The sequence below is a fragment of the Ranitomeya variabilis genome, chromosome 4, assembly GCF_051348905.1.
Source record: "Ranitomeya variabilis isolate aRanVar5 chromosome 4, aRanVar5.hap1, whole genome shotgun sequence".
NCBI lineage: Eukaryota > Metazoa > Chordata > Amphibia > Anura > Dendrobatidae > Ranitomeya > Ranitomeya variabilis.
The window spans coordinates 535732955-535758977 of NC_135235.1; the positions used below are offsets into that span (position 1 = coordinate 535732955).

Here is a 26023-nt window from a genome sequence, read left to right on the forward strand (position 1 = left end):
CTCCATGGTCCATCTTCAACTTAGATTGGGCTCTATTCAGATGTACATCAGCCATGCTTTTTATCATCTTTTTACTAGAATCTAAAAAGATCAAGAAACCTTGTTTGGAAACAAGCCTTTAGGATAATCAACTTCTCAAGTTCCATATAGTCCTATCTAAAATCCTCAAACATTTCACCTATTTTCATTTTTCTTAGAAATTTCTGTTATTAAAATAGTTTCTCTAGTGTATGCCCGGGGTTGACCGCAGTTGGCTGATCGCATGTAGTTTGAGATAAAAATCCAAATGAGAAGAACCACAACACTAAAGTTGCATTTGCACTGTAAGATTATTCTTAACGTGCGTTCCTAGTTTCACGATAATCTTGCTGTGTAAACAGGCTAATGATCACCTGATTAATGAGCTAAGCACTTTTTTGGCAGGTGAATTAATTTTTTTAAGCAGGCCTAAAAATCATAATTCTCGGCCGTGCACCGACATGTAAACAGGTCTCACGTTGCCGAAAACAATGGCAGCTTATGTGCACTGAACAATTTGTTACATAAGATTCAGTGTGCAAATGAAATGCAATCCACCTGTGTAAACGGGCTATTAAAGGACCACCGATCAACAAACAAAATGTCGATTGGCCGTTTTTAAAGCATCACGTTTTTTTTTTTATTTTACCACTGGAGTGGTGTCTCTAACGTAAGTTTCCTATCACTAGTATTATACTGAGCAGACACCGTCTTCATCTGTTATCATCGATGCTCCAGATGTCTTCTGCCGTTTGTGACCTGCCAGATGGCTCTAGTGTTTTCTGGGCAAGTCGGAAGTCACCGCTCAATGTAAGTCTCTGAAACCCAGAACCAGGCCAGAACGAGGGTCTCATAGACTTACACTGAGAGCTTGTGACCGTTACCTCCAGGGCTGGACTGGCCATCTGGCAATTCTGGCAAATGCCAGGAGGGCCTGTCTGGTCATGGGCTGCCTTGTCTGCTACGTTAACAGAATCAGTGTTCTCAAGACACCCATACTGTTAAGAGTGTTGATAGAGCACAAAGTTCCTGACTCCATCACTTACCCCAGCAGGCCACGGGTATCATTAGAAATATTGGTCTTGTAGAAAATCTTCCTTTCCTCCATCCAGGGTAATATTAGTAATATGTCCCATCTGGTTCATGGGGACGGGGACAACATGGGCTTGTGTGATTTCAAATGCCAGGACTGAATTTCAGCCCCAGGCCGTACCTGGTTACCTCTGACTTCCGGCCAGTCACAAGATGGTGGCATGGGAACAGCTGAAGACAGTGGCTGGTAAGTATAAGGCTGGTGGCTGGGAACTTACATTACTAGCTCCACTCTAGCGCTGAAATAAAAGAATCACTGGAGTGGTGCTTTACAGAGTAACTGTCATTTTAATTTTTAATTCATAAATCAAACACATGAGAATAAGAAACTTTGTAATATATCTTATCAGAGAAATCTGCTTGCTCTCTGCCAGGACTGATAATTCATTTTTAAAATTCTTATCCATATTCAGTGAATACAGGTTATTACATTATTGAGATAGTATATCATAGTTGTTGCCGATAAGTTTCTATGTAGATGGGAGGGAGGTGGAAGGAGGAGCGTTGCCTATAGCTCCTCCCTCCCATCTACATAGAAACTTATCAGCAGCAACTATGATATCCTATCTCAGTAATGTAATAACATGTATTCACTGAATACAGATTCTACATGTACTATTGATTTATGAAATATAAATTAAATCAGCGCTTACTTTTTAAGCGACGCACTTTGACTAATGTGGACTGACCCTTACCCTGTACTGACGATTCCTTTATTACATAAGCAGAAGATGTGGCTTAATCCATGTCATTGTATCACTCATGCTGTAAAGAAATCCTTTATGTGCAGATGATGAGTGGTATCTGGTATGGGTCTTTCCATGAGGACTTATATATGTAATTCTGTTTATTTGTTGGCGGCAAGTCCGATGTGCTGAGTGCCATATCGGAAGCAATAGCCGTGCCAGTTGTTTCATGTGTCTATTCTTCATGCAGTCTGGTATATTGTCGATAAATGAGAGAAAGCCTTTGCATTCGCACCGTACTGTCCTCTATGTTGTTGATACAGTCAGTTTATCAGTGCACAAAAGCAGACGGCTGGTGTGTGATGTTTTTAGTAGGCAAAAATTATCTATACTATTGCTGTTATGACTTTAATAAAAATGATGTAACTACAATATGTTAGATTGCTTGTGAAATATTGACGGACTCTATCTATTAGTTGCAAACGGTTTTGCTTTCATTCCAGAGACATGTTCAATTAAAAGTGATAAAAACCAGAGACTGGTAATAGAGCACAGGACTGAACCAGGTGATCTCTTTCCTACATTAGATGATTCACATTCAGATCTTATGTACTTAAGCAAACTAGTATTACCATTTACATGATGATGCTGTGGACAGTCACTCAAATTATGGAACAGATAATCCAGTAAAAACAAGGTTTTGGGGCTGTGGGAGGAAACTAGAAAATCAAATTAATTAAACATAAAACCACAAAGTGTTTAAAATTTCATACCCATGATGCCAATTAAATCAAGACCAAGCACCAGTAACACTTTTATAGGCTGGCAACTGTACAGCTTTGGTACTTAAATTGTTGTATCCAACATGTCACTGCCAGTCATTTAATTTCACTTTCGAAAAATTTACACTGGGAACTTGTAGGCAACTAACCACCAAAAAGGACTTTTCCTCTTTCAACAAACTGTTTACACTCTAAGAGACTGAGAGATAGGACCCTGCTGGCCATTAGAACTTACACTCTACAGCAGAGTGAGACACTGGACTCTGCTGACGATAAGGGCCTACACTCTACAGGAGAGAGGACCATGCTGACTATAAGAGCTTACACTCTACAGGAGAGAGAAGACCATGCTGACCATAAGGGTTTATACTCTACAGGAGAGAGAGGACCACACTGACCATAAGAGCTAACACTCTACAGCAGAGTGAGACACTGGACTCTGCTGACGATAAGGGCCTACACTCTACAGGAGAGAGGACCATGCTGACTATAAGAGCTTACACTCTACAGGAGAGAGAAGACCACACTGACCATGAGAGCTTACACTCTACAGGAGAGTGAGAGAGAACCCTACTGACCATAAGAGTTTACACTTACACTCTACAGTATTGTAAAAAAGACAGAGAGTCACCTGCTGATCTAAACGGCTCACATTCTAAAGGAGAGACAGACTTAAAGGGAACCTGTCACCAGAAAAATTGCTGTTAATCTGCAGATTTGGGGTTAATCTGCAGGTTAATGCTCTCCAGCACCTACACGCAAACGAAAGCAGTGGGGGAGAAACCGATCTTTATTCTCCCCATCAGCAATCAGTATTCAGTCATAGGAGCAGGAACCAGTTCAGTCACCGCTCGGAATATACAGAGCGGCTGCTATAACCAAGCCCCCGGCCCTGACTGACACTGGCTCTACATTGGGATTGGCTGTCAGTCAGGGCTGTGGGCTCGGTAATAGCAGCCACACTGTATAATCAGAGCGGTGACTGAATCGGCACCGACCTGCCCCTATGTCTGAATAACAAATGCAGGCGGGGAGAATAAAGATCATTTTCTCCCTGCTGTTTTTGACAGCGGGCATGCGCCGAACAGCATAATATGGGTATGTGTCCACGTTCAGTATTACATCCGGATTAGCTGCGGATTGAACACTGCGTACAGCCGCAAAGCTCAACCCGCAGCATCCAGATGTTACAGCATAGTGGAGGGGATTTTATGAAATCCAGTCTCAAATATGCGTGTGAACACACATCTGGCAGCCCTGCGTTTACGGACATGCTGCACGTCTTTTTAGCATGCAGCATGTCTGTTTATCTCGTGGCGACGCTCCGTCGCCACAAGGTACATCACAGGGCGCTATGTATGGGGTGTGGAGATTCCGGATGTGTGCAATTAACACATCCGGAATCACCGTGCGTACAGAAGGGGGAGGCTCTTTAGGCGGAGCCGGTTTTCCGCTCCGTCCAAAGCGCCGTCATTACAGACAGTGGACACGCACCCTAACGCTGTTAACCTGCAGGTTAACCACATATCTGCAGGTTAGCAGCGTTATTTCTGGTGACAGGTTCCCTTTAATCGGTGACCTGAAGATGGAAAACTACTCTGCTATAAAAACTGTGCTCCACTGCAAAAACTGATTTTTGATAACCCCGATACTGACCACCATTGTAAAATGTATAGTAATTTGCTGATGTCCAAGCTGCTGGACATTGTGAGAAAGACTGTTCAGTCAAAAAGATATTAGACAGTTCTCTGTGGCTTCAGCAGTGTGGCAAGTTTTTTTTCTTCTGCAAATGGAAAATCAAATCTCCAAATGTTCGAATTCGTTGAACCTCAAATTTTAAGAAGTTTGATTTGAACTTGATCCTCCTCGGATCGATCTGCTCATCTCTATTCAGGGCCATAATGATTCAAAGTATGGTAATGTGGATAAGATCTTAGTATGCGGGGGTATTGTTTTCTTCATTAATTTTTGCACTGTGAGCACAGTTTTCTGGCTTTCTGCCTGGAGCAGAAGTTATTGTCTATGTATGAAAATCAAGAAGTTATGTCAACATGATACCATGGTGCAAGATTATTGTTGGATGAATTTCTTCTGTCTGCATATCTGAAATTACATCCCCACTGACAGAAATTTCACACACAAAGAACTATAGACATTTGTGAACGGTTACATTTCAGCCCTGTTTTTGTAAACGAATGATTGACCACTTTCCGATAAACTCAAGAAAATTCCAGTCACTAAACATTAACTTGATATCTCCAGAATTTAGTTATTCTTCTGGTTTCTTAAGTATATCATCTACACAGATATGTCTTTATTACTACCGTGATTATCATGACTGAATGATTGTTTAACGTGATAAGTTTTACATTAATCTTGTAATATTTGGAAACGTATGAATTTTTAAATCTGAATTTATTAGAAAAAACAAGTTGTTGCGTTATGACCTACATCTTCATACAGAACATGGGACATACACAACATGACGTAATTCCTAGGGTATCAAGCCTCTGCTGATTGTCTCAAGAAATCGACATCATTAGGAGCTAGTATTATGAAGAAAAGATGACCCTATTTCATTGGAGGTCACAAAAAAGAGCATGAGTCGTTAAACGTTCCATGGACATTTCAATAAGACTAGGGAGCCCCATTCTTGATTCTCAAATTTTAGAACAAGAAGCTGGTTCTGTAAACTTCTATCAAAGACTTTTATCTGCCTTTTTAGGAATGTGGTTAGTTTGGAAGTGAGATTACGTAGATTAAAAAAAAGGATTCTGACTTCAAGATAGTTTGATGTTTTGAGGTACGTTCCAAGGATGTCTTTAAAGAAAGGTTTTATTGTTCTCAAAAGAAACGAAAAAATAATAGTCTTCAGTTTTTTAAAAGCAATAAGACTTACCATTTTACCTTGGCTAAAAGGGTACTACTAAACTTTTTTTCTGAAGGAAGTACTGAAGTACTCTTTCAGCTACATTACTCTCCATGACAGAGAAGTATTTAAGGGCTTTAGACATTTTGATGTAATATAACGGGAAGACCCCAAGCATAGACCAAATAAATAATATGCATCCATGTTTATACCTATATGTAAGTTGTCAAGTAAATAATCTTCTTCATAATTAGCAAATCCCAATTACTCATATGAGGAATATTGGTACATATAAAGGGTCACCATCAACTAAATTAATCTTCCATTGTGCTGTCAAAAAGGTTCAGTCTCCTAAAGTGTGTGAAGATTTGTTCACATAGTGTGTTACTCTGAAATTAAATGACCAGGTGATATCAAGGCATTGCCATTAAGCCATAAAGGTTCAAGGTGGTACTTTAGTTGGGATGAAAGTAGTGCATCTTAGTGGCTCATTTAGAGGACATTCCTTATGAGCTCCACATTTAAGAGTATTACTAATATATGGATGTTTCTGGATGCACAGTATGTTTGTTTTCATACATGGGTCTTACTGAAGCTCAGGGTTTTATTGATCAACCCCGTAAATCGGTCCTACATTAAAGTTTTAGCTCAGATGACCCTAAATGCCCCACCATGTCTATCTTGACCTACAATTATAGAAGGAAATATAGATAATGCCAGAGTAAAGCGCTGATTAACATATCTAAACTGAATGTTATGTTTAGGTTAAATAATGTATCTATTATGTTTACTATGTTTTTCTAGTGTATTTTATGTTGTCATTTTATGGAACTTGCAAATGTTCCTTGAAGTGAGTAATGACTAATTCATTTACCACAAAGGACTACAAAGGAACCTTGATGATGTTTATTAGCACAATAATGCTGGGTGTCATTTTATTAATCATTACCTTAAAAAAATAAATGCTTTATTCATCATGTGTATTATATAATTGTGTATTATATAACACGTCTATATTAATGAACATGTCACCGTTGTAAAGCTTGGATGCTATAGAAGATACTAATCATGAGTGGTTATGTTGGCCATAGACAGATTGCTATCCATTATATGATAGTGTAGCTTTAGTTCTCATGAAATGTTCTCATGATGATGCGTGTAACCATTTATAACCAATAAGCCAGTGATTCATCAGTTGGAATGAAGCCTATTACTCAGTGGCACACGTTAGAAATTTACCTCCTGTTAATTAAATATGTGACACTTTGGAGATCCCACAGAAGACATTTTAGAGGTGATCTCATACACATTAATCTAAAGTTGATCAAAATAATCATTCCCCGGTTGATGGATCGTTTTAGTCCACCATCTTGGTTTAGAAAGAAGCTGTCCATGTTTAAAAATTCAATCTGATAATCTGTAGTCCACAAATGATCTCTCTGTGATATGTTTCTAGACAGATGTCAAAGGTATGGTCAAAATGAATTACTCTATTGCTAATATGGACCAAGATGTATGACTGTTTTTGCATAATGATCATTCATTCAATGAATGTTCGACCATCAACCCACTTCTATCCAAGGATGAGTCAGCTAACCAATCTACATACTCACGACCAATACTCTAAGAAGCCTCGCACGGACCAGGTCAGAGCAACTCCAATAGCAAACCAGCTGGAAACTTAACGGATTCAACATGGATTACTAATCATGGGTAAGTAAAATATTAATTTTTTTTGCTGCAGTTAAAAAAATTCCATTTATTTAGATCTAGACAAAATATGGTAGAGGATCTACACGTTTCGGCATATAACCCTAGTCATGGTACATGACTGACGCTATATACTGAAACACGTAAGTATGCTACCTTAATGTATCCAGTTCTCCCTACATGGAATTCTTTAACTGCACCTAATAAATGTGAGTTTTACTTAGTCTGGATTGAGTACTCCACAGTGGATCCTTCCCATTTGCTGCTGATTTCTGAAGTGTATAGCAATCTTAAGACATCACACACATAAAAATAATGTACAATAGCATGCGGTGTACCCACGCACAGTCCCAAATGGTCCGCATGATATCATATGATGTCTTTTCTTTGTTCCATAGTTTCCTTCATAGAAGCAGTGCTTCTTGAGGAGAATAACGCAATCATACAGGGTTAGATGGGAATATGCCAAATTTCTAAATACCTTCATATGATACATGGAGGCACAGTATGGCACACAAATCTCTACAAGAGACATATGGATTAACAGTGTGCAAGAAAACTGAATGAGCTCATGTGAAGTAACATGTCCGTCATCTCCATCGGTGGTCCATAAAAGAGTTCATGTAGTGATTGTAGTAATGGTAAAAAAGCCTTAAGAAATGACAGAACCAGCTTTAGATCTCTTTGCTCAGTCAAGTAGTGCTATTCCACAATGTAAAGATATTTTCATTGTGATACCAGTACAAGCTGCTTTAATGGACCTTACCCTTCAGATTCTTTTTAAGGCCCAGGTAGAGCAGTCAAATATTTGGTGCATACCTTTTTTATATTTTTGGCAAAACTGTGATTGGACACAACACAGCTTTTAGACGCACTGTGGCCAAAAAGAAAATTTTGACTGCAATTAAGATACATCATAACCTGAATGTGTGACCTGGGCCTAAAACTTAACATACACATTACATTAAGGAGGTGACCCACACTTAGAAATTGATGGCCTATCTTTAGGATAGGTCATAAATATTTGATCAATGGTGGTCTAACACTCAGCAACCCCCACCGATCAGTTGAAATTTGCTGTAGTAATGACATAGATATAAGTGATCTACAGGGAAGAAAACAGCAGCGCTGTACACTCTTTACTGGCAGCTGCCGATTACCGTACTACTATTTATCTCCCATTCAATGAATGCGGGATAAAGAACAGGCAGAATCCTGTAAGTGTTCTGTCCCATAGATTGGTCATATCTGGTCAATACTAAAACAGATTTCAACTGATCGTTGGGGAGCTGTGTGCTAGCCCACCACCAAACTCATTTTGATGACCTTTATCATGTATAGGTCATCAATTATCAAATACTGGACAACTCCTTTAGTGTTGAACATAATGATTTTTGCGGGATTGTTTGGCCTTCTAATGTGTATAGGAGTGGCCTAAGTGTTGTTTCATACACCTGCCATTAGAGAAGGCAAGCACAGAGTATTTACAGTTCACGCTTGGGTAAGCTAAGGAGAAAAAATTGTCTGCCAAATATATGAAGGCTATGGCCAGTTTAAGAGTATTAGTTTCAAGATAGAGAAGTCATTACTTGCTGCATCAACATGCAAATGAGAAAGAACTCATAATGTTCTCATTAACACATATGAAGACTTATGTTGTAGCTCTACTGGGGGGCACATAGTGTGTTTTCGTGCCACAGTTAAGATCCACCAGTTTTGTTCTTATAACTGATCGAATAGTTGTTAGCAGCACGTCTTTCTCTGTACATGAAGGATATGCTGATGACCATATTCAAACTCTATAAAGACCAAATGATTGTATTAACTATCATTTCTCTATATGATATTCATATTGGCCAGTGTAAAAGAAACATTAAATGAGCTCCATTTAACTTGTTTTATTGTTGATCGGCACTCATTATGGGCAGATATCTGCCTCTGTAAATGTTAATTTAGTGTCTAGTCACAAACTGAGTGACAACCATGGTAGAAACTCTAAAGGTGACCATGTTGGTTGTCATACAGCTTTTTGGAAAGACCCTTACCTAAGAGGAGGTTTTTTGACAACTTGACCTGAAATATTTAATAACCATCATTACATCTTCAAACCCCATTGTCCCTAAAGGAAATCTATACTTAAGAATACGTAATGTGTGATAAGACTGCTGGAACCTGTGGATTAAAGATGAGGTTTGCTTAGGAAAGATAAAAGCCTGTAATAGAAGCTTTCACATCTTAAAGGATTAACCACTGTGAAAGAGTAAAGAATACGTCATCCTGAGCATAGTTGGGAGGAAAGACAGAACGCATGACACTGAGAGATGTTGAGAAGGCATCTTACAAGACGTAAGGTATATAAAGCTATAGAATTTCAAGTAAAAACACATTTGTCATCTCTTCACTATTTGGCTATAAGTAAGATATCTGTTTCTTGGAAAAGTAGGTGACAAGTGACTTGACCACCATTACCACTTCCTTGTTACATAGTGACACATACAGCACCATTTCCCTACACCACAAATCAGACTTTTCTTTTGCATCATGCATGTAATTAGTGTGCTATGTCAAAGAGGCACACTGATGCTGTCAGACACCAACAACACATTTTACATCTCATACCTGAGACTGAAGTTCTGCAATAGTCTTCTCGTAGGCACTGTAGTCTCTTTTTTTGGTTTGTGTTCTATTTTTATGCCATTCTTGAATTTTATTCTCCAAATCTGCATTGGCCTCCTCCAAAGAACGAACCTTCTCCAAATAAGAAGCGAGACGGTCATTCAAATTCTTCATGGTCTCCTTGCCATTGTTGGACAGGAGACTTTCACCATAATCCTTGGAGTAATTATAGCTTCCCACTCCAGAAGAAACAGAGTTGCATCTAGATACTGAGACCTGACTTCCACCACCAATGCTGTATGTTGAAGAGCTGTAGGACTCCCCCAGGCCTCCGTTAACTGAGGGGGATGACGGTAGGAATCTGCTAGTGTAGTGGCTCATGTTTACATCAGCTGAGGACCTTCACCAAACATCAACTCTCATCTGCCCGGCTGCTCTGTAGCAGACGCGAGTCTTTGCTAGTGTACTTTATGTCTTTCAGAGTGGGAGTTACCTAGTGAGGCAAATAGGGTTGTGTCATCTTATTAACTACGTTTCCCATTGCTCAATCCTTGGTGTTATTATTTTGAATAACAACTCGCTCCTGCTTTTAACCCTCATTCATATTATACCAACAAGGTGTGTCAGAGGTGGAGGCTGATCTGCCAAGTCAAGTACAGTATCCTTGCAGCAAGGTACTCTGAGAAGCCTACCACAAATAACTCAGCTGCAGCTTTCCAGACTCTAGAGTATAATTACACCGTCTAAAGGTGTTAACTCCTTCTCTACTAGAACTAACATTTGAGACGGTTACCTTTGGAAACTCTGGTATTGGAGACAATAAATATTAGTGGTAAGAACACTAACCCTAATAATATTCTTCTCTGCTCACATGTATGCATAAGATTCTACATTTAAAAGTATTTAACACCAGGGTGATAGAGATTTGTCATTCCTTGTACTTTTGGTAAAAGTCTTATCACTCATGATGAAATAAAAGACTTAAAGGAAATCTTATTTTACTACTAAGTTATAATAATCTTGTAGTACTCAATTATTAAATGCATTAAAATTTTCTTGCAGTTATTAGATGTGCCAGAACTGAAAAATGAAGGTTTGATGGAACATGCAAATTAGCCGGTAAGTGCATTGGAGGTATGTTGATGTATGCATTGAGACACCCCCAATGGACTTTTACGAAATTTATATGGGAGGTCAAAGCTTGATTTTGCAAAGCTGAGACATCTTATAACTACAAAACATTATAATTTTTATGATTATGTTAGGACCTATACAGCCATGCCATCAATTTCAGTAGTAAAATCACCTGGACAGAATTCCTTTAAATCACCACACGAGTCTTTTTTTTCCCTGCCCCTAGTCTTAGGGTATGTGTCCACGTTCAGGAAACGCTGCGTTTTTGACGCAGCGCTGAGCCGCAGCGTCAAAAACGCAGCGTCCAGATGTTACAGCATAGTGGAGGGAATTTAATGAAATCCCGTCTCCACTGTGCATTAAAAAACGCATGCGTTTTTCCCGCAAAAACGCACATGCGTTGCGTTTTTTCAGAACGCAGCATGTTGCTACAATGAGCAAAACACGCAGGAACACCGCAGGTGACCTGCCAGTGACCTCAGGTGCATTATTGGTCAGGATTTTACCTGCATAAAATCCTGACCAAAGCCTGAAGCAAACCTGAACGTGGACACATACCCATAGAGTTCCCAACTGCTGTCTTCATCTTATGTCAGTGACACTCTGGTCGGTCTCCAGCAGTGTGAAACCTGCCGGATCACTCCAGTGTTTGCTGGGAAAGCCAGAGGTTACGAAGTCTATGAGAGCCAGAACGAGGCCCTCATAGACTTGCATTGAGAGCTTGTCACCATCGCAACTGACTACAGGTCAGTAAGAAGCTGCAAACACAAAATGGCTGCTCGGGACCTGAGCTGCGTCTTGAACAACTGATAAGAGCACCTGGCAAGTATAAGACTAGGAGCAGGGATCTTAGATTAGTAGCACCACTCTAGAGATAAACTAAAAAAATGTATGATGTGGTACTTTAAAGGAGTTGTCTGGTCTAAAATGAAAAGTCGGCAATCACTGTGTGACTGCAGTCTTTGGAATCCCCGCAGTACATGCACTGTGCTCTGCGAGGATTTGCCGGTTTCTCAGCTGGGATATAGACATACTCAAGGGCAGAATCCCATCTAGTGGGCAGAGACTTGCTCCATACATGTTTATGAAGCAAGGGCCCGGACGTCCAGTAGGTATGGCCGGCTAGTGGACGTGGCCTTGCACAATATACTTGTATGCATATCTCATACATCAATGCCGTTCTGGGCTCAGAAACCAGCGAATCCTTGCAGCGCACAGAGTGACTTCAGAATTTTCATTTTCGACTGGACAACCCCTTTAAATTGTTACTAATATTTTCATAAACTTAGTATCATGCTTATGAACTAGGTGACCAGTGTTGGGACTGAAAAAAATTATGAAATACTTTATTTATCGAAAATGGCATTTCAGCCCAAAGAATCATTCAAAATGACGGCCACTGAGGGTCATCTTTATGCCTTAGCCCTCATTCTGACATCAACTTTTCAATATATTATAAAAATGGATCGTGTTTCATCAGCGTTTTCATCAGAGTCTGGTCTGATTTTCATCAGTTATTCTCATATGTGAAAATGCAAAAATTTCTCTACCTTCCCTTATGTGCTGTCTGATTTATTTCACGGACCTATAGCCTTGCATTGCCAATTTTTATTCTGACACTCAGATCAATATCAAACATCTCTTTGTGATTTTGTGTAAATTACTTGGTCCATGAAACATCAAATACATTCACTAGTATAGTTAAAGAGTGCTATCCATGAAAAATCTGAATAGCACTCATACGCAAAAAAGATATCTGAATGAAGCCTAACTTGCAGCTCTCTGCCTGTTGTGAAGTGTAATCTGTCTGTAGCAGCAGATTCATTGAGTTGGATTAAATGGGAGGAAATAATGGAGCGCCCTGCCAGGCAGCGGGGTACTCGGTATCGGGTCCGGTCTTAGAGAGGATGTCACGGTGGCTGCGACCCGGTCCGTGGCCCTGGGCGCCCAATTAAAGGGGACGGTCTTTTAAGGGAATTTGTAATGTCTATGTTCGTGACGCCACCTATGGTTTTCGGTCAGTGAGGACCGACGCTGCTTAAAGGGGTCCTCTGGGGTGATGGTATGCAGCAAGATGGTGACGCTTCCCACTGGTGAAGCGGGGTCCCCAGGGCTTCCCAAGATGGTGTAAGCTGATAAATTAGCAAAGAACGAGGACACGGGTTTGCAAAGTCTTTACCGTTTACTGATGGTAGTAGTAGTCCTTAGTCCAGGGTACCTAGTGCAGGGTAGCTGTTGTCCGACCAGCTTGGAGGCAATAGGAGATCCCTCTCCCAGGTGATGTCTGTAAGCCTTTCCTGCTTGCGCTGTTTAGTTGGTTAGGTCCCTGCCACTTGAAGCTCAGTGCAAGTCCCCTCTCTCCTGTCCTAAGACAGATGTCTGTACGATAGGCAGTTCGAGCCTGTTTATAGGGACTCTATCATGCCCCGGGCTCTAAAGTTACTGCTTCACCTCAGACTTGATGCAGGCAATTGACATACAGTCCTATGCCCTCCGGTTCTGCTAAGTGTCCTAGAGCCCCACTGTAGCCTTGGGCTCCCGTTACCCGGTTCTACGCTCTGGCTCCCAGGGTGTTTTTCCACTGTTCCCCTGCTGAGCCTCTTCCTCCTCTGTGCTTCTTCCCTCTAAGCGCCTCCACAATTCAACTCTCCTTCTGCTTCTCATTCTTTCCAGGGGTAGCAGCTCCCTCGTGGCTGCTTGGCCCCTACGTCGGCTCTAGACGTCCTTCTACTCTCTTCTCTCAGATTCCTACAAACTGACTGGCTCCTCCTCCAGACCAGGATACATAAAGTCTAACGAAGCTCCCCTGAATCCCGGTCCTGAGCTCCCCCTCCTGGCCCAGATGCAGATGTATTGAATGCGAGTGCCTTACCTGATAGAGAGAATCTCCCGTGCCTCCAAGCATGACATCACCCTTCCCGAAGGGAAGGCAACATCACTGCAGCAACCGGCTACCTGGGGTGCTGCAATAATATGGCACTAGTAACTCAGGAACACCTGCTAGGGCCATGGGGTACTCGAAATCGGGTTGGACAGCTCTTAAAGGGGTGGTCACGGCAGCAGTGTCCAGGTCCATGGCTCTGGGTGCGCAATAAAAGGGATGAGGGAATTGTTTATAGGGGAGTATTCGTGATGCCACCTGTGGTGTTCGGCTAGAGATGGCCAATGCTGCTTAAGGGGACCGCTGGGGCCAGTGGTGTTGCAGCTGAGATGCAGCTACCAGATCAGTCTATGAGGGGTTGTGGATGTTGGGGTGCAAGAATAATTGGAGGACACAAGGACTGTAGATTAATTTGCCTTTAATTGTAGGTTCAGTCCAGAGCACAGGTAACAGGTAGTATATGAGATTCGGGCAGCCTGGAAGCAGTTCAGAATTACCCTAGCCAGGTGAAGTTGGAAGCCTCCCTACTGCGCTGCCCTCTGGGTTTCTGATGCTTATAGTTCTCCTCAAGTCTCTCTTTCAGTCTGTCCACTTAATGAAATGCTACCCGCATGGCAGGCAGCTTGAGCTTTTTTCAGGTGTCACTCCCTCGTGGTGACTCTGGGCTCTAATATGCGGCTGTGCCTTCGGGTGTCAGTTGTGGCCAGGAGACCTGCAATCTCCTGTCCTCCGGATTTGGCTGTGGGGCCTGTAGTTCCCACACAACAACGGACTCCGGTGTCCACTCTGTTGTGCTCAATCCTGGGGTGAGCTCAGTCGCAGCTCCACTCCCAGGCTCTCCTCAAATGCTTCCTCTTCACTGTGTCATACTGAACTCTCTAACCCCACTTCCAGGCCAGAACTTATAGGGAAGCTACCCTGAAACCAGGCTTAGAGCACCTCCTTTTGGTCTGGAGTCAGGAAAGGTGTTGTATGCCAGCGTACCTGCTACGGGAATCCCTTCTTGCTTCCAGGCATGGCATCACCCCTTGTGAGGGAGGCAATGCCACTGTGGCAATCGGATTCCTGGGGTGCCACAACTGCACTGCTTATGCGTCAGTGTGGCAGCCAGATTCATGGGTCTTCAGTTGACTAATCGACAGGTGCTGGTGACCAGCTGGAAGCAATCATGAAGCATTGCTTACAGAAGAATAAGAAAAGCGGCACTCACCAAGTCAGTGAAGATAGAGTCCTTTGTACCATATTATAGGACATGGATAGGGTATGCAGGGAGTTAAGAGGGGTGCAGAAAGGAGAGTGTGGACGACAGGTCACCTGGACCTGTTGGAATATGGTGAAACGGCCGTCTTCCACGCTATCCTTTCTGCACCCCTCTGAACTCCCTGCATACACTGTCCATGTCCTATAATATTGAATAAAGAACTGTCTCTTCATTGACTTGATGAGCGCCACTTTTCTTATTCTACTGTCAGCAGTGATTGAGTTGGATAATAAGAAGTGAGGACAAGTCTTTGTCTTTGCTTTCGATCTTCTCTTTGTCAGATTAGAAATTGGGATAACAAAGATTTTATGTTTCATCCTGGGAATAAGGGAAAATAATTTATTGCTCCCATAATGCTGATAAGGTGGAACAGCCCAAACAAGAAGAGTAAATCGAAAATTGAAGAGCTGAAAATCAAAATATTTAATGAATATATTAGACTGGTATGTGCTACGCTACTGTAACTATATCAGCGTGTGCAGTGCACCCACACGCTTACACTCTGTGGCAGAGTAGGGAAACCTGATCTCCCCGCACCGCTACCTGGTCACTATGGGGCTCTTTGGCAGGAGGGGGGCCGGGGCCAGCATCGAGTCCCCCACCTGTCATCTCAAGTTCAACTGTATCGACTGGATGCTCCCATCATTCCTCCTCTGCATCTGATGTCAAAGGCACAGACACTGACAGCTGGCGCGATGATGTTAGTACATGACACCCACTGTGCTGAGATGAGAGGATGCTCAAAGCAGGGGGGAACAAGGAGGAGAGTTGACTGATGAGTGTTGTATTTTTTTTATGTGGAGTTCATTATACTGTATGGAGACTTATGCGGAGTACAATATACTACATATAGGCCTTTGGGGCATGCATTATAGTATATAGAGACTTCTATACTATATAGTTGCCTATAGGATTTGCATTATACTATACGGAGGTCTATGCGGAGTGCATTATACTATATGGAGACCTATGGGAAGTGCATTATATTATAATGAGGCCTATGGGGAGTTCATTATACTATATAGAGGCCCATGGGTATTATATTATACTATATAGAGCCTCCAGTTTGGTGATAGATGGGGACAGGGCTGGAAATGTGAGAAGTCAAATGTATCTTTGTTGTAATCTCTACAGCAGAATCCTGGCTGGAGAAGTTGTCATGTTGGCCTGGGCCAGATGGAAGAGCCGGTAAAAATGAATGATTATCAGAAAGAACGTCATCTGTAATTTACTAGTTATAATTGTACTGTAATCTCCTATATGTTCTGCAGGACTGGTATCTGCCACTATGTGTTCACTACATGGCAGCAATATCAGTGTTTGTCTTTGTATATAGATTTTTATTAGTAACAGCATGGCCTTCTGCTGAGGTTCTCCTACATCCACTATTAGGGTTCGCCACTGGAGCGCCCCCACTGCCGCAGGGCCGAGGGGTACCCGGTAGCGGGCCTCTCTGTCTCGGTTCTGGGATTGTCACGGTGGCTAGACCCGGTCCGTGACCCTGCTGAGGGGCGTCCAGTGAAAGTTGGAAATGTTGTGGTGTGGTGCAGGTCGCGATGAATAACGAGGACACCAGGTTGCAGTCTCTTTACCTCTTTACTGGAGGCTGCAGGATCGAGGAGTCTGTTTCTGAAGTTCCCTCACAACTGATTCTGATGTTCTTCTCCGTCCCCCAGATGATATGGCTAGGACGCACCCGTATGACGGGTAGGCCTGGAGGTCTTCCGGGACCCTAGAGTCGCCCCTCTCCAACTGTTGCCCCCTATGTCTGCTTAGGTGATTTAGGTGAGACAGCCCGCCTATAACTGACTGTCCTGCCGTAGGTTTGAAGTAAGGCTTGGAGCTCAATACTTCCTCGGCGTTTCCGGCCACCGGCTACGCGCCTCAGTAGGATGTTGCCTCATCTTACAGCATGACTCCTACTGGTGTTTCTCCTTGTTGCGTTGATCTCGTTTCTCACTCAGCACAATAAACCTCGCTTCTTGTCCTTTCTTAGGGTACCGCCGCGATCAGGTGCAGGCGCGGTCCCGTAACGTTCTCTCTGTTCACTAGGTCTCTGTCAGGATCCCACCCCTGACAGGGACCCCCCTGAATCTTCCCCTGCAACACCCTCTGCCACAGGATGTTGCCTGGTTCCAACCCAGTCAGCTTTCTCACTAACTTCCTATCCAACCCCCAGTTTTACCAGATTGTGAAGAGTGGCCTAATACATAGCACCCTTAGCTCCCCCTGGAGGCCAGACTGTGAAGTGTATTGGTGTCTGTGATACCTGGTCAGGTGAACTCCTTCAGTGCCATCAGACGTACCATAGCCCCCTTTAGCGGCAGAGCATCAGTACTGCAATGACCAGGACTCTGGGGCGCTGCACATACCCTTGGGAGACTTCATAGTCTACTGTGCAATTAGCTTTTCTGACGAACCTCTTGCATAGAGATCTGTGCAGTAATAACCTCATGGTTACACCTGTAAGCAACATCTAACTGCAATGTAGCTATGATTAGGATTGTGCCTTCCCTCTTATATGATGGAAGGTAATCATACAGTGTTAAAAGATCTTGGGTAGTGTATGAGGATGAGCTGACGGGTATTCAGTGTTGGTCTGAGGATTACAAGAACAGTATATACTAACACACCTGCTAACTGATCGGAATAATTCACTGAAAAGTGAACACAAATGTCCAAAGGTTTATAATATTTCTTTATTAGAGCATAAACTAATAATTTAAAAGCATATGCATAAAAAGGTGCCTCTCAGAAGACACATGTATGGTGGTCAGTAGTAGTATATGTGAATTCTTTAAAATTAGTAGGGATTATTTGGGGAGTCTAAATGGTGACCTAGTAACAGTGCACAGATTGCCATCCATAATAGGATATATGACTATCCGATACAAAGACTAACATATATTAGTATGGCTCAACATGTAAGATAATTAATTATTTATAGTATGTATTACCTATTACAGTGGATTTAATTGTAGCCAACACTAAAGACCATCCATATGTGTCTCCACTGTCACTACTTTGACAACCCCTTTTCAAATGAAGTATTCCCCTAATATAAAAACAATACATACTCACAGGTGCCATTCTAGTAATGTCAGCTCCAGGTCTTCCGTGACTCATGTTGCGTTGTTATACTATTTGAGCCTTGTCAGTGGCCCCTATTGGGCTGCATCACTCTCATTACATCCACTTGTCCGAGGCTTGTGCAAAGGAAGTGACGGCGCAGCAGTCCAATAACAGCCACTGATTAGCTGCAGGGCTCTCACATCAAAACAATATCTCGCAAACACTAGGAGGCCCCCTTGCCAACATTGCTGATACAATGCCATGGTGTATGTTATTTTTATTTTTACAAACGGGAGTACTTAATTTAAAATATAAATGACCAACCCCTTTACTTGACAATTTAGAAAACTATGTCACAAAGGGAGGTTCCTCACAAGAGACTCCTTGGATCAGTCAGAGTTTTGAGCCTCTAAGAAAGGCCAGAGTAACACTTGCGAGTGCAATGCTAGAAACTCACGCGATTCTCTCGCCTCAATACTTGGCACTGCCGCCAGCACTCGGGACCGGAGCGTGCAGCTGCATGTATTTCTATGCAGCTGAACGCTCCGGTCCCATGTACCGGCGGCAGTACCGGGTATTGAGGCCCGAGTTTCTCGCATTGCACTCGCAAGTGTGACCCCAGCCTAACATCTCTACTGTAATATAGTCGACCATTGATTTGTATAGAAATAAAGTGGATTGATTAGATGATTGATAAGCAGCTACCTGTAGAGAATATGATTCCTTTATAAGACAACCTATGAAGAGTGAATATTGGAATTCAAAGGGTCTGGTTCATTAAAAGTGCTTTTCGTTTTCCAGCCCAACTGCATGATTTTAGGGCAATTAGAGTAAGAAGATTCTTTTTTGTAGAATTGAAACATATTTTTTTACAAGAACCATCTGCCTTTATGGTCGGACTTCCAAGAAGTATTTCTTCCAGAAAATTATTGCACATGTTTTTGTTATACACGTTTATTTCCTTTGTGTATATGAACAACACAAAAAAACACAGAAAAAATTGAATGTAATTTCACATAAAACCCCAAAGATGGGCTGAGCAAAATTACTGGCACCCTCAGCATAATATTTGGTTGCACACCCTTTGAAATAAATAACTGCAATCACTCGCTTTCTATAACCATCAACAATCTTCTTACACCTGTCAACTGAGTTTTGCAACCTGCTCCAGGTCTCTCATATTTGAAGAATGCCTACTCTCAACAGCAATTTTAAGATCTTTCCAGATGCTAAATGGCATTTAGAATTTAGATCAGGACTCATTGTTGGGCACTTCAGTACTCCCCAGTGCTGTTTCCATCCATTTCTGGGTGTTTCTTGAAGAATGTTGCGGTCATCGTCCTGCTGGAAGACCCATGATCTAGGACAGAAACCCAGTTTTCTGACACTGGGAATTACATTGCAACGCAAAATCCATTGGTAATCTTCATATTCCATGATGCCTTACATGCAGTCAAATACCAAAAAATTACTGCACACTCAGAATTGATATGATGCAAAAGTGTTCAACAAATTTATTGCCAAAACAAAAAAGGTTGCGACAGGGTAATATGAGCAGTACGTGAGGATAGAAACCCAACGTTTCGACCCACCAGGGTCTTATTCGTGGGGTTACTAAGGAGATAAAGAAACAATATCAATAACAAGTCATAGTATAGCAACAATTTCTAAAGGAAGCAATGTACAGTGAAAAAAAGATTAAAAAAAACAAATACACAAGCACCAAAGTAGGAGGAACAATCACAGATACAAATAAAATAAAAGTAAGAAAACGCAAAATTAAAAAACATGTAGCCAAGGATAGTCACAGACTGCTTACAAGGATCATAAATGCTCACTATAGGATATCTCAGAGAAAAAAGATAGTGAGTCACTCACCCCAGAACGGGCAAATCTTATCCCATTCAGGGCTACTACACGTGTGAGTCCAATTTCGTAATTTATGTCATAAAATGTCCCTGTGGCCTCCTCTACGTAGGGGAAAAGACACAACATGTCAAGGACCACATAGCGAGCCACAAATCTACCATCCGCTGTGGGAAAACATGGCTACCCATCCCGGAGCATTTTGTTAAATTCAGACACACGGTAGCACAATTGAAGTATCAGATAATCGAACAGGTACCCAGACCAAGGAGGGGCGGTGATCACATTAAACAACTTAAATTGAGGGAAACATTCTGGATCCATAAACTGGAGACCTTAACCCCCAAAGGACTTAATAGAGAAATAGATTGGCTGTAATACTTCACTAATCTTTTGTTTTACCTTCCAGACACGTTGAGCCTACGGTATATTAGGTGAGCTCCCTTTAATCTACCCCCTCTATTACCTTCAGCACACAGGACTAAGATCCATCATGTATATCATTAATGTGCCTATTCCTTTAAATAGGTATTCCTCTCACATACAGTCCTGCCTTTACTAGCTTCCCGATAGTCCTGACCCAATTGTCCTATCTAATCTTCTTTTACGTAACCATATTATCCTATAGCCCTTCCAGGCATCCCCATATCCATGTCCATATACCATCACTAGCACCTTACAACTTCATTGGCTCTTCTATACATGTGACCGCTTTCTAGCACACCCAACTTCTGGCATCCATATGCCCATACATGTGCGCAATCACCAGCGCTCACCGCGCATGCGTGGGTAATCTAATACAGCAGTGCTACGTCACTTCCGGTCCAGATGCCGCACTTCCAGTACAGCGATTCCCTCAGCGGCATATAAACCCGCCGTCTGCCCTCATCCCAGCACACCACATCGAGCAAGGCACCGGAGCGCCGCTCTTGCAGGGGATCCAGGACACCGCAGGTATCCCAGCTACCTACTTACGCTGTGCCACCACTGTTTCACTTTACCTCCTTACAATGTACGGCTATTTACCTACAGGCCCAGCACTTCTGGTACAGTGATACTCTCGGAAGCACATAAACCGCCATCTCCCCTCATCCCAGCACACCATATCAAACCAGGCACGGGAGCGCCGCTCTTGCAGGATATCCAGGACACCACAGGAATCCCAGTCACCTACTTATGCTGCGCCACCACTGTTTCCCTTTACCTCCTTACAATGTACGGTTATTTACCTGCAGGCCCAGCACCTCTGGTACGGCGTTACTCTCGGCGGCACATAAACTCGCCATCTCCCCTCATCCCAGCATACCATATCGAACTAGGCACGGGAGCGCCGCTCTTTTATGGTATCCAGGACACCACAGGTATCCCAGGCACCTAGTTACGCTGCGCCACCACTGTTTCCCTTTACCTCTTTACAATGTACGGTTATTCACCTGCAGGCCCATCACGGACGTGACGGCCACCCCCCCTTGGACGTCTACTAGTAATTAGGACTTCTACGTCCTCTCAACGCCTTATACCAAGGTATATAACTAATACCATTTACTGGGTGACACCTATACGTATAATAGGGATGTTTTTGAATGAAAGGGTTTTGCCTTGTATCCTCCCAAAATATATCCTAACATGGTTATCTATACCCGGGACTCTAAGGCACAGGCCACATATAGACGCCCCATTACCATATCTACTCTTTATAATAATGCTACTTTATTTATCACAGTGACAGGACCTATATTAAGGGGATTGTCTTCCTGCCCTCTTCTTTTGCCACTTGTATATATACATTCGGAAACCAAGGTAATCAGCCTATACTACACCTGTCACTTCCTACATTTCCCATCCTATCTTATATCTTTTTTCTCTGAGATATCCTATAGTGAGCATTTATGATCCTTGTAAGCAGTCTGTGACTATCCTTGGCTACATGTTTTTTAATTTTGTGTTTTCTTACTTTTATTTTATTTGTATCTGCGATTGTTCCTCCTACTTTGGTGCTTGTATATTTGTTTTTTTTATCTTTTTTTCACTGTACATTGCTTCTTTTAGAAATTGTTGCTATACTATGACTTGTTATTGATATTGTTTCTTTATCTCCTTAGTAACCCCATGAATAAGACCCTGGTGGGTCGAAACGTTGGGTTTCTATCTACACGTACACGTCATATTACCCTGTGGCAACCTTTTTTGTTATGACAATAAATTTGTTGAACACTTTTGCATCATATCAATTCTGAGTGTGCGGTAATTTTTTGGTATATGACTTTTTGGGCCACATGGTCCGTTTTACCAGCACCTCCATGACCTTGACCCAAGTGCACACCATCATTCCCCTTTACATGCAGTCAAGGCACCCAATACCAGAGGCAACAAAATAAAACATCCACCATATTTAAATGTAAGTACCGTGTTCTTTTCTTTGAAGATCTAATTTCATTTTCAGTAAACAGTAGAATGTGTGCTTTACCAAAAAGCTCTATCTTGGTCTCATGTGTCTCGTGTCCACAAGATGCTTACCCAGAAGGATTTTGGCTTATTCACGTACATTTTGGAATACAGCAGTCTAGCTTTTTAATGTCTCTATGTTAGCTGTGGGGTTCTCCTGGTCTCCTGACACAGAGTTTCATTTTATTCAAATGTCAACTCTTATTGCACACTGACAATAATGCTCCCTGAGCCTGCAGGACAGCTTGAATTTCTTTGGAATTTGATTGGAGCTGCTTTTCCACCATGCGTACTATCTTGTGTTGCAATCTTTCAACAATTTTTCTCTGCCGCCCACGTCCAGGGAGATTGGCTACAGTACCATGGGTTGTAAACTTCTTGATTATGTTGTGCACTGTGAAGATCTCTGGAAATGGACTTTTCAACAATTTTATTTCTTAGACAGTTCTATTCTGTTCTTTCTATTCTCCATGATTAGTGTCGCACACGCAAATGCACAATGAAGTGATTGAGTATTTTTCTAGCCTTTTTATCTGTTTTCAGGTGTTAATTTATATTGCCCACACCTGTTATTTGCCACAGGTAAGTATGAATGAGCATCACATGTATGAAACAAAGTTGTTACCAGCAATTTTGGAAAAGTGCAAACAATTTCCTCTTTCTACGCACAAAAGAAATAAATATATAGCGATAACAAAACATGTAATATTTTTCGGGAGAAATACTTAATTTACTGGATCATTTTCAAGGGTGGCAACACTCTCGGCCATGACTTTTTAGTGTTCTGCTGCTCTTTTTCTGGCTGGTGTACATCACTATACTGCAAAAAAATGTATTCAAGCATTGAATACACGAAATTTTAACTGCTTTACTGATATATAGAATGTGCTTAGTAAATTGACTAGTTCATGTGTGCCCACTAGCTACGACAAGGCAAAACTTTTGATGGAACCCTAACCATTTCTAGTTTAGTGTGTATATAAAAAGCTTTCCTGTTCCACACACTAAACAAATAACAAAAATGTGTTGTGAACTAATCTTTATACATTCAAAAACAGATTTTTTTGCTATGTTGTTTACATGTAGATGGTTTAATACCCATGGGAGCTATGGACTAATTACTATGTATAACAGGTAATTAACCAGTGACATTTTTATGATTTCCTTACATTCAGTGTGAAACAATTTTTTAAATAAAACTTGAGCTTGTTTGGACAGATATCTAGAACACGTGTCAAGTGTAAAATTTGTCATGCGACAATTACATTTTATTGCAATCCTTTTTCATCTCATCAGATATTTTATTGTAGAATGCATGTGGACTTTTTAGCGATCCCATCACCATTACGATAAACAGAAGATTCCGATCTTTTGTCATTGTAAGAAACTGAAAATTGTTAATATTGAAGGTAATAGTTCTTAGTGTCCCCCCAAGCACCAATGCAATGAAGAAAGTGAAAAAGAAAAATTGGCACCAGGATGAATTTAAATAAACCAAATTATCAAAAAAATTTAAAAACTTTAATGAAATATAAATATTAAAAAACAATAACTCCAGCGATACAAACAAAGGATAAAATTGGTGGTTGAGTCATAGTGGGAACCCCAAGCTAGTTTGTAGAGAGCACAAGATACCATTTTCAATATACTATAAAGTAGTATTCATGTGCAGTCAATAATGCATAACCATAAATGGTTACAAAAAGTGTATGTACAAAGACTGCTAATAAGTAGTCAAGACACAATTAAAGTCAAAAATAATGAAAATATTCAATAACAAAGGGGCTCACCCAACAAACATCTGGAGCACGTTTCACTGTTGCTTCGTCAGGAGTCAATTCTGCTCTGTGGAATTGAACATTGAATAGGCAATGGTTAGACTTGAACAATATTTTAGCAGTAGGGTTTAAATTACTGCCTATATTCATCTGATCAGTAAAGGGATTTAGAGAATGGATTCAATGATCAAAGTGCATGAAAATATCTCCTGTGATGGTATTTTCTCATAATTCGCTATCGTCTCAATTCGGTCAGCCAGCGTACTGCACTCAGATGTCTGATTGTTTCCACAGACGCATAGCTATGAATGGCAAAGGAAAAAAATTGGACATGTGCATAGCCCCATAGAATAACATGGTGACGAGTGCTATCCTTTGAAGTGACTAATAGCACTCGTCCGATGTGACGGATAGTCTTTGTGTCACTGAATTGCGTAGCACAGAGTCTCTGCACTTATCACAACCACTTTCACAGTCACCTCTCCACTGACCTGACACTTCTCTTCACAATGGGGCAGGGGTGAATTATTATGAGACTAATCTGGGCTACCGTCTGGGGCATTATGCTCAGCGGGGGCCGTGTCCAGATTGCCTTCATTATGTTTTGCTGTGCTTATCACCATGCAGGAAGCCTTCCTGTAGCTCTGCCGCTGGGAACAGAAAATCTCTGTGCACCTATAGGAAGCCATTCTTCATTTCCTGCCAGTAGCTATCTTTATGATTCAGTCTACCCAATGACAGCACCGCATCGGCTGGGTCCTGTAACTTGTACCCACTGGACACAAGTGGAAGAATGCAAAGCCACTAGTGATCACCTAGGTAGTTAAGTAATTCTATTTTTTTGCATAAATTTTTTTTTTTAACATTATAAAGAATTGAGGGTGGAGAGCTGGGGAGAGGACATTACATCATAATGAAAGCAGGTTGGGGTGGAAAAGAGAATATGACATTATATTGAATTGGGGTGGGAGACAGGACATGGCATAATGAATTGGTAGCCATGTAGGCAGGGCCGGACTGGGACTAAAATTCAGCCCTGGCATTTGAAGTCACACAGGCCCACTTGTCACATGGTGACTGTATAATATCTTTGTACACTTGTAGGCTACAAGAAGTGAGGGGAGAGTAACACAACTATATAACATATAATTACAGCTGTATCCAGCATTACAGCTCAGCCCCCATAGAATGTAATACAGCACAGCCCCCATAGAATGTAATACAGCACAGCCCCCATAGAATGTAATACAGCACAGCCCCCATAGAATGTAATACAGCACAGCCCCCATAGACTATAATACAGCACAGCCCCCATAGACTATAATACAGCACAGCCCCCATAGAATGTAATACAGCACAGCCCCCATAGACTATAATACAGCACAGCCCCCATAGACTATAATACAGCACAGCCCCCATAGAATGTAATACAGCACAGCCCCCATAGAATGTAATACAGCACAGCCCCCATAGAATGTAATGCAGCACAGTCCCCATAGAATGTAATGCAGCACAGCCCCCATAGAATGTAATGCAGGCAGGCAGCCCCCATAGAATGGAATGCAGGCAGCCCCCATAGAATGTAATGCAGGCAGGCAGCCCCCATAGAAAGTAATGCAGGCAGGCAGCCCCCATAGAAAGTAACGCAGGCAGGCAGCCCCCATAGAAAGTAATGCAGGCAGGCAGCCCCCATAGAAAGTAATGCAGGCAGGCAGGCAGCCCCCATAGAAAGTAATGCAGGCAGGCAGCCCCTATAGAAAGTAATGCAGGCAGGCAGCCCCCATAGAAAGTAATGCAGGCAGGCAGCCCCCAT

General features: G+C 41.9%; 1 protein-coding gene and 1 long non-coding RNA gene across 2 annotated transcripts in view; one reads left to right on the forward strand and one right to left on the reverse strand.

The window, feature by feature from the left end:
* LOC143765606 (keratin, type I cytoskeletal 19-like) overlaps window positions 1-10255 on the reverse strand; it is a 46733-nt gene extending 36478 nt beyond the window's left edge. Inside the window, exon 1 of the mRNA XM_077252450.1 lies at window positions 9777-10255. Within this exon, the coding sequence (XP_077108565.1) occupies window positions 9777-10154 (378 nt within the window). The 5' untranslated portion in view covers window positions 10155-10255. The remainder of the gene's footprint in view (window positions 1-9776) is intronic.
* Window positions 10256-10577: 322 nt separating this feature from the next.
* The window catches only part of LOC143765607 (uncharacterized), a 56734-nt gene continuing 41288 nt past the window's right edge, over window positions 10578-26023 (forward strand). Inside the window, exons 1-2 of the long non-coding RNA XR_013213431.1 lie at window positions 10578-10605; window positions 10836-10892. This is a non-coding gene — a long non-coding RNA (uncharacterized LOC143765607). The remainder of the gene's footprint in view (window positions 10606-10835; window positions 10893-26023) is intronic.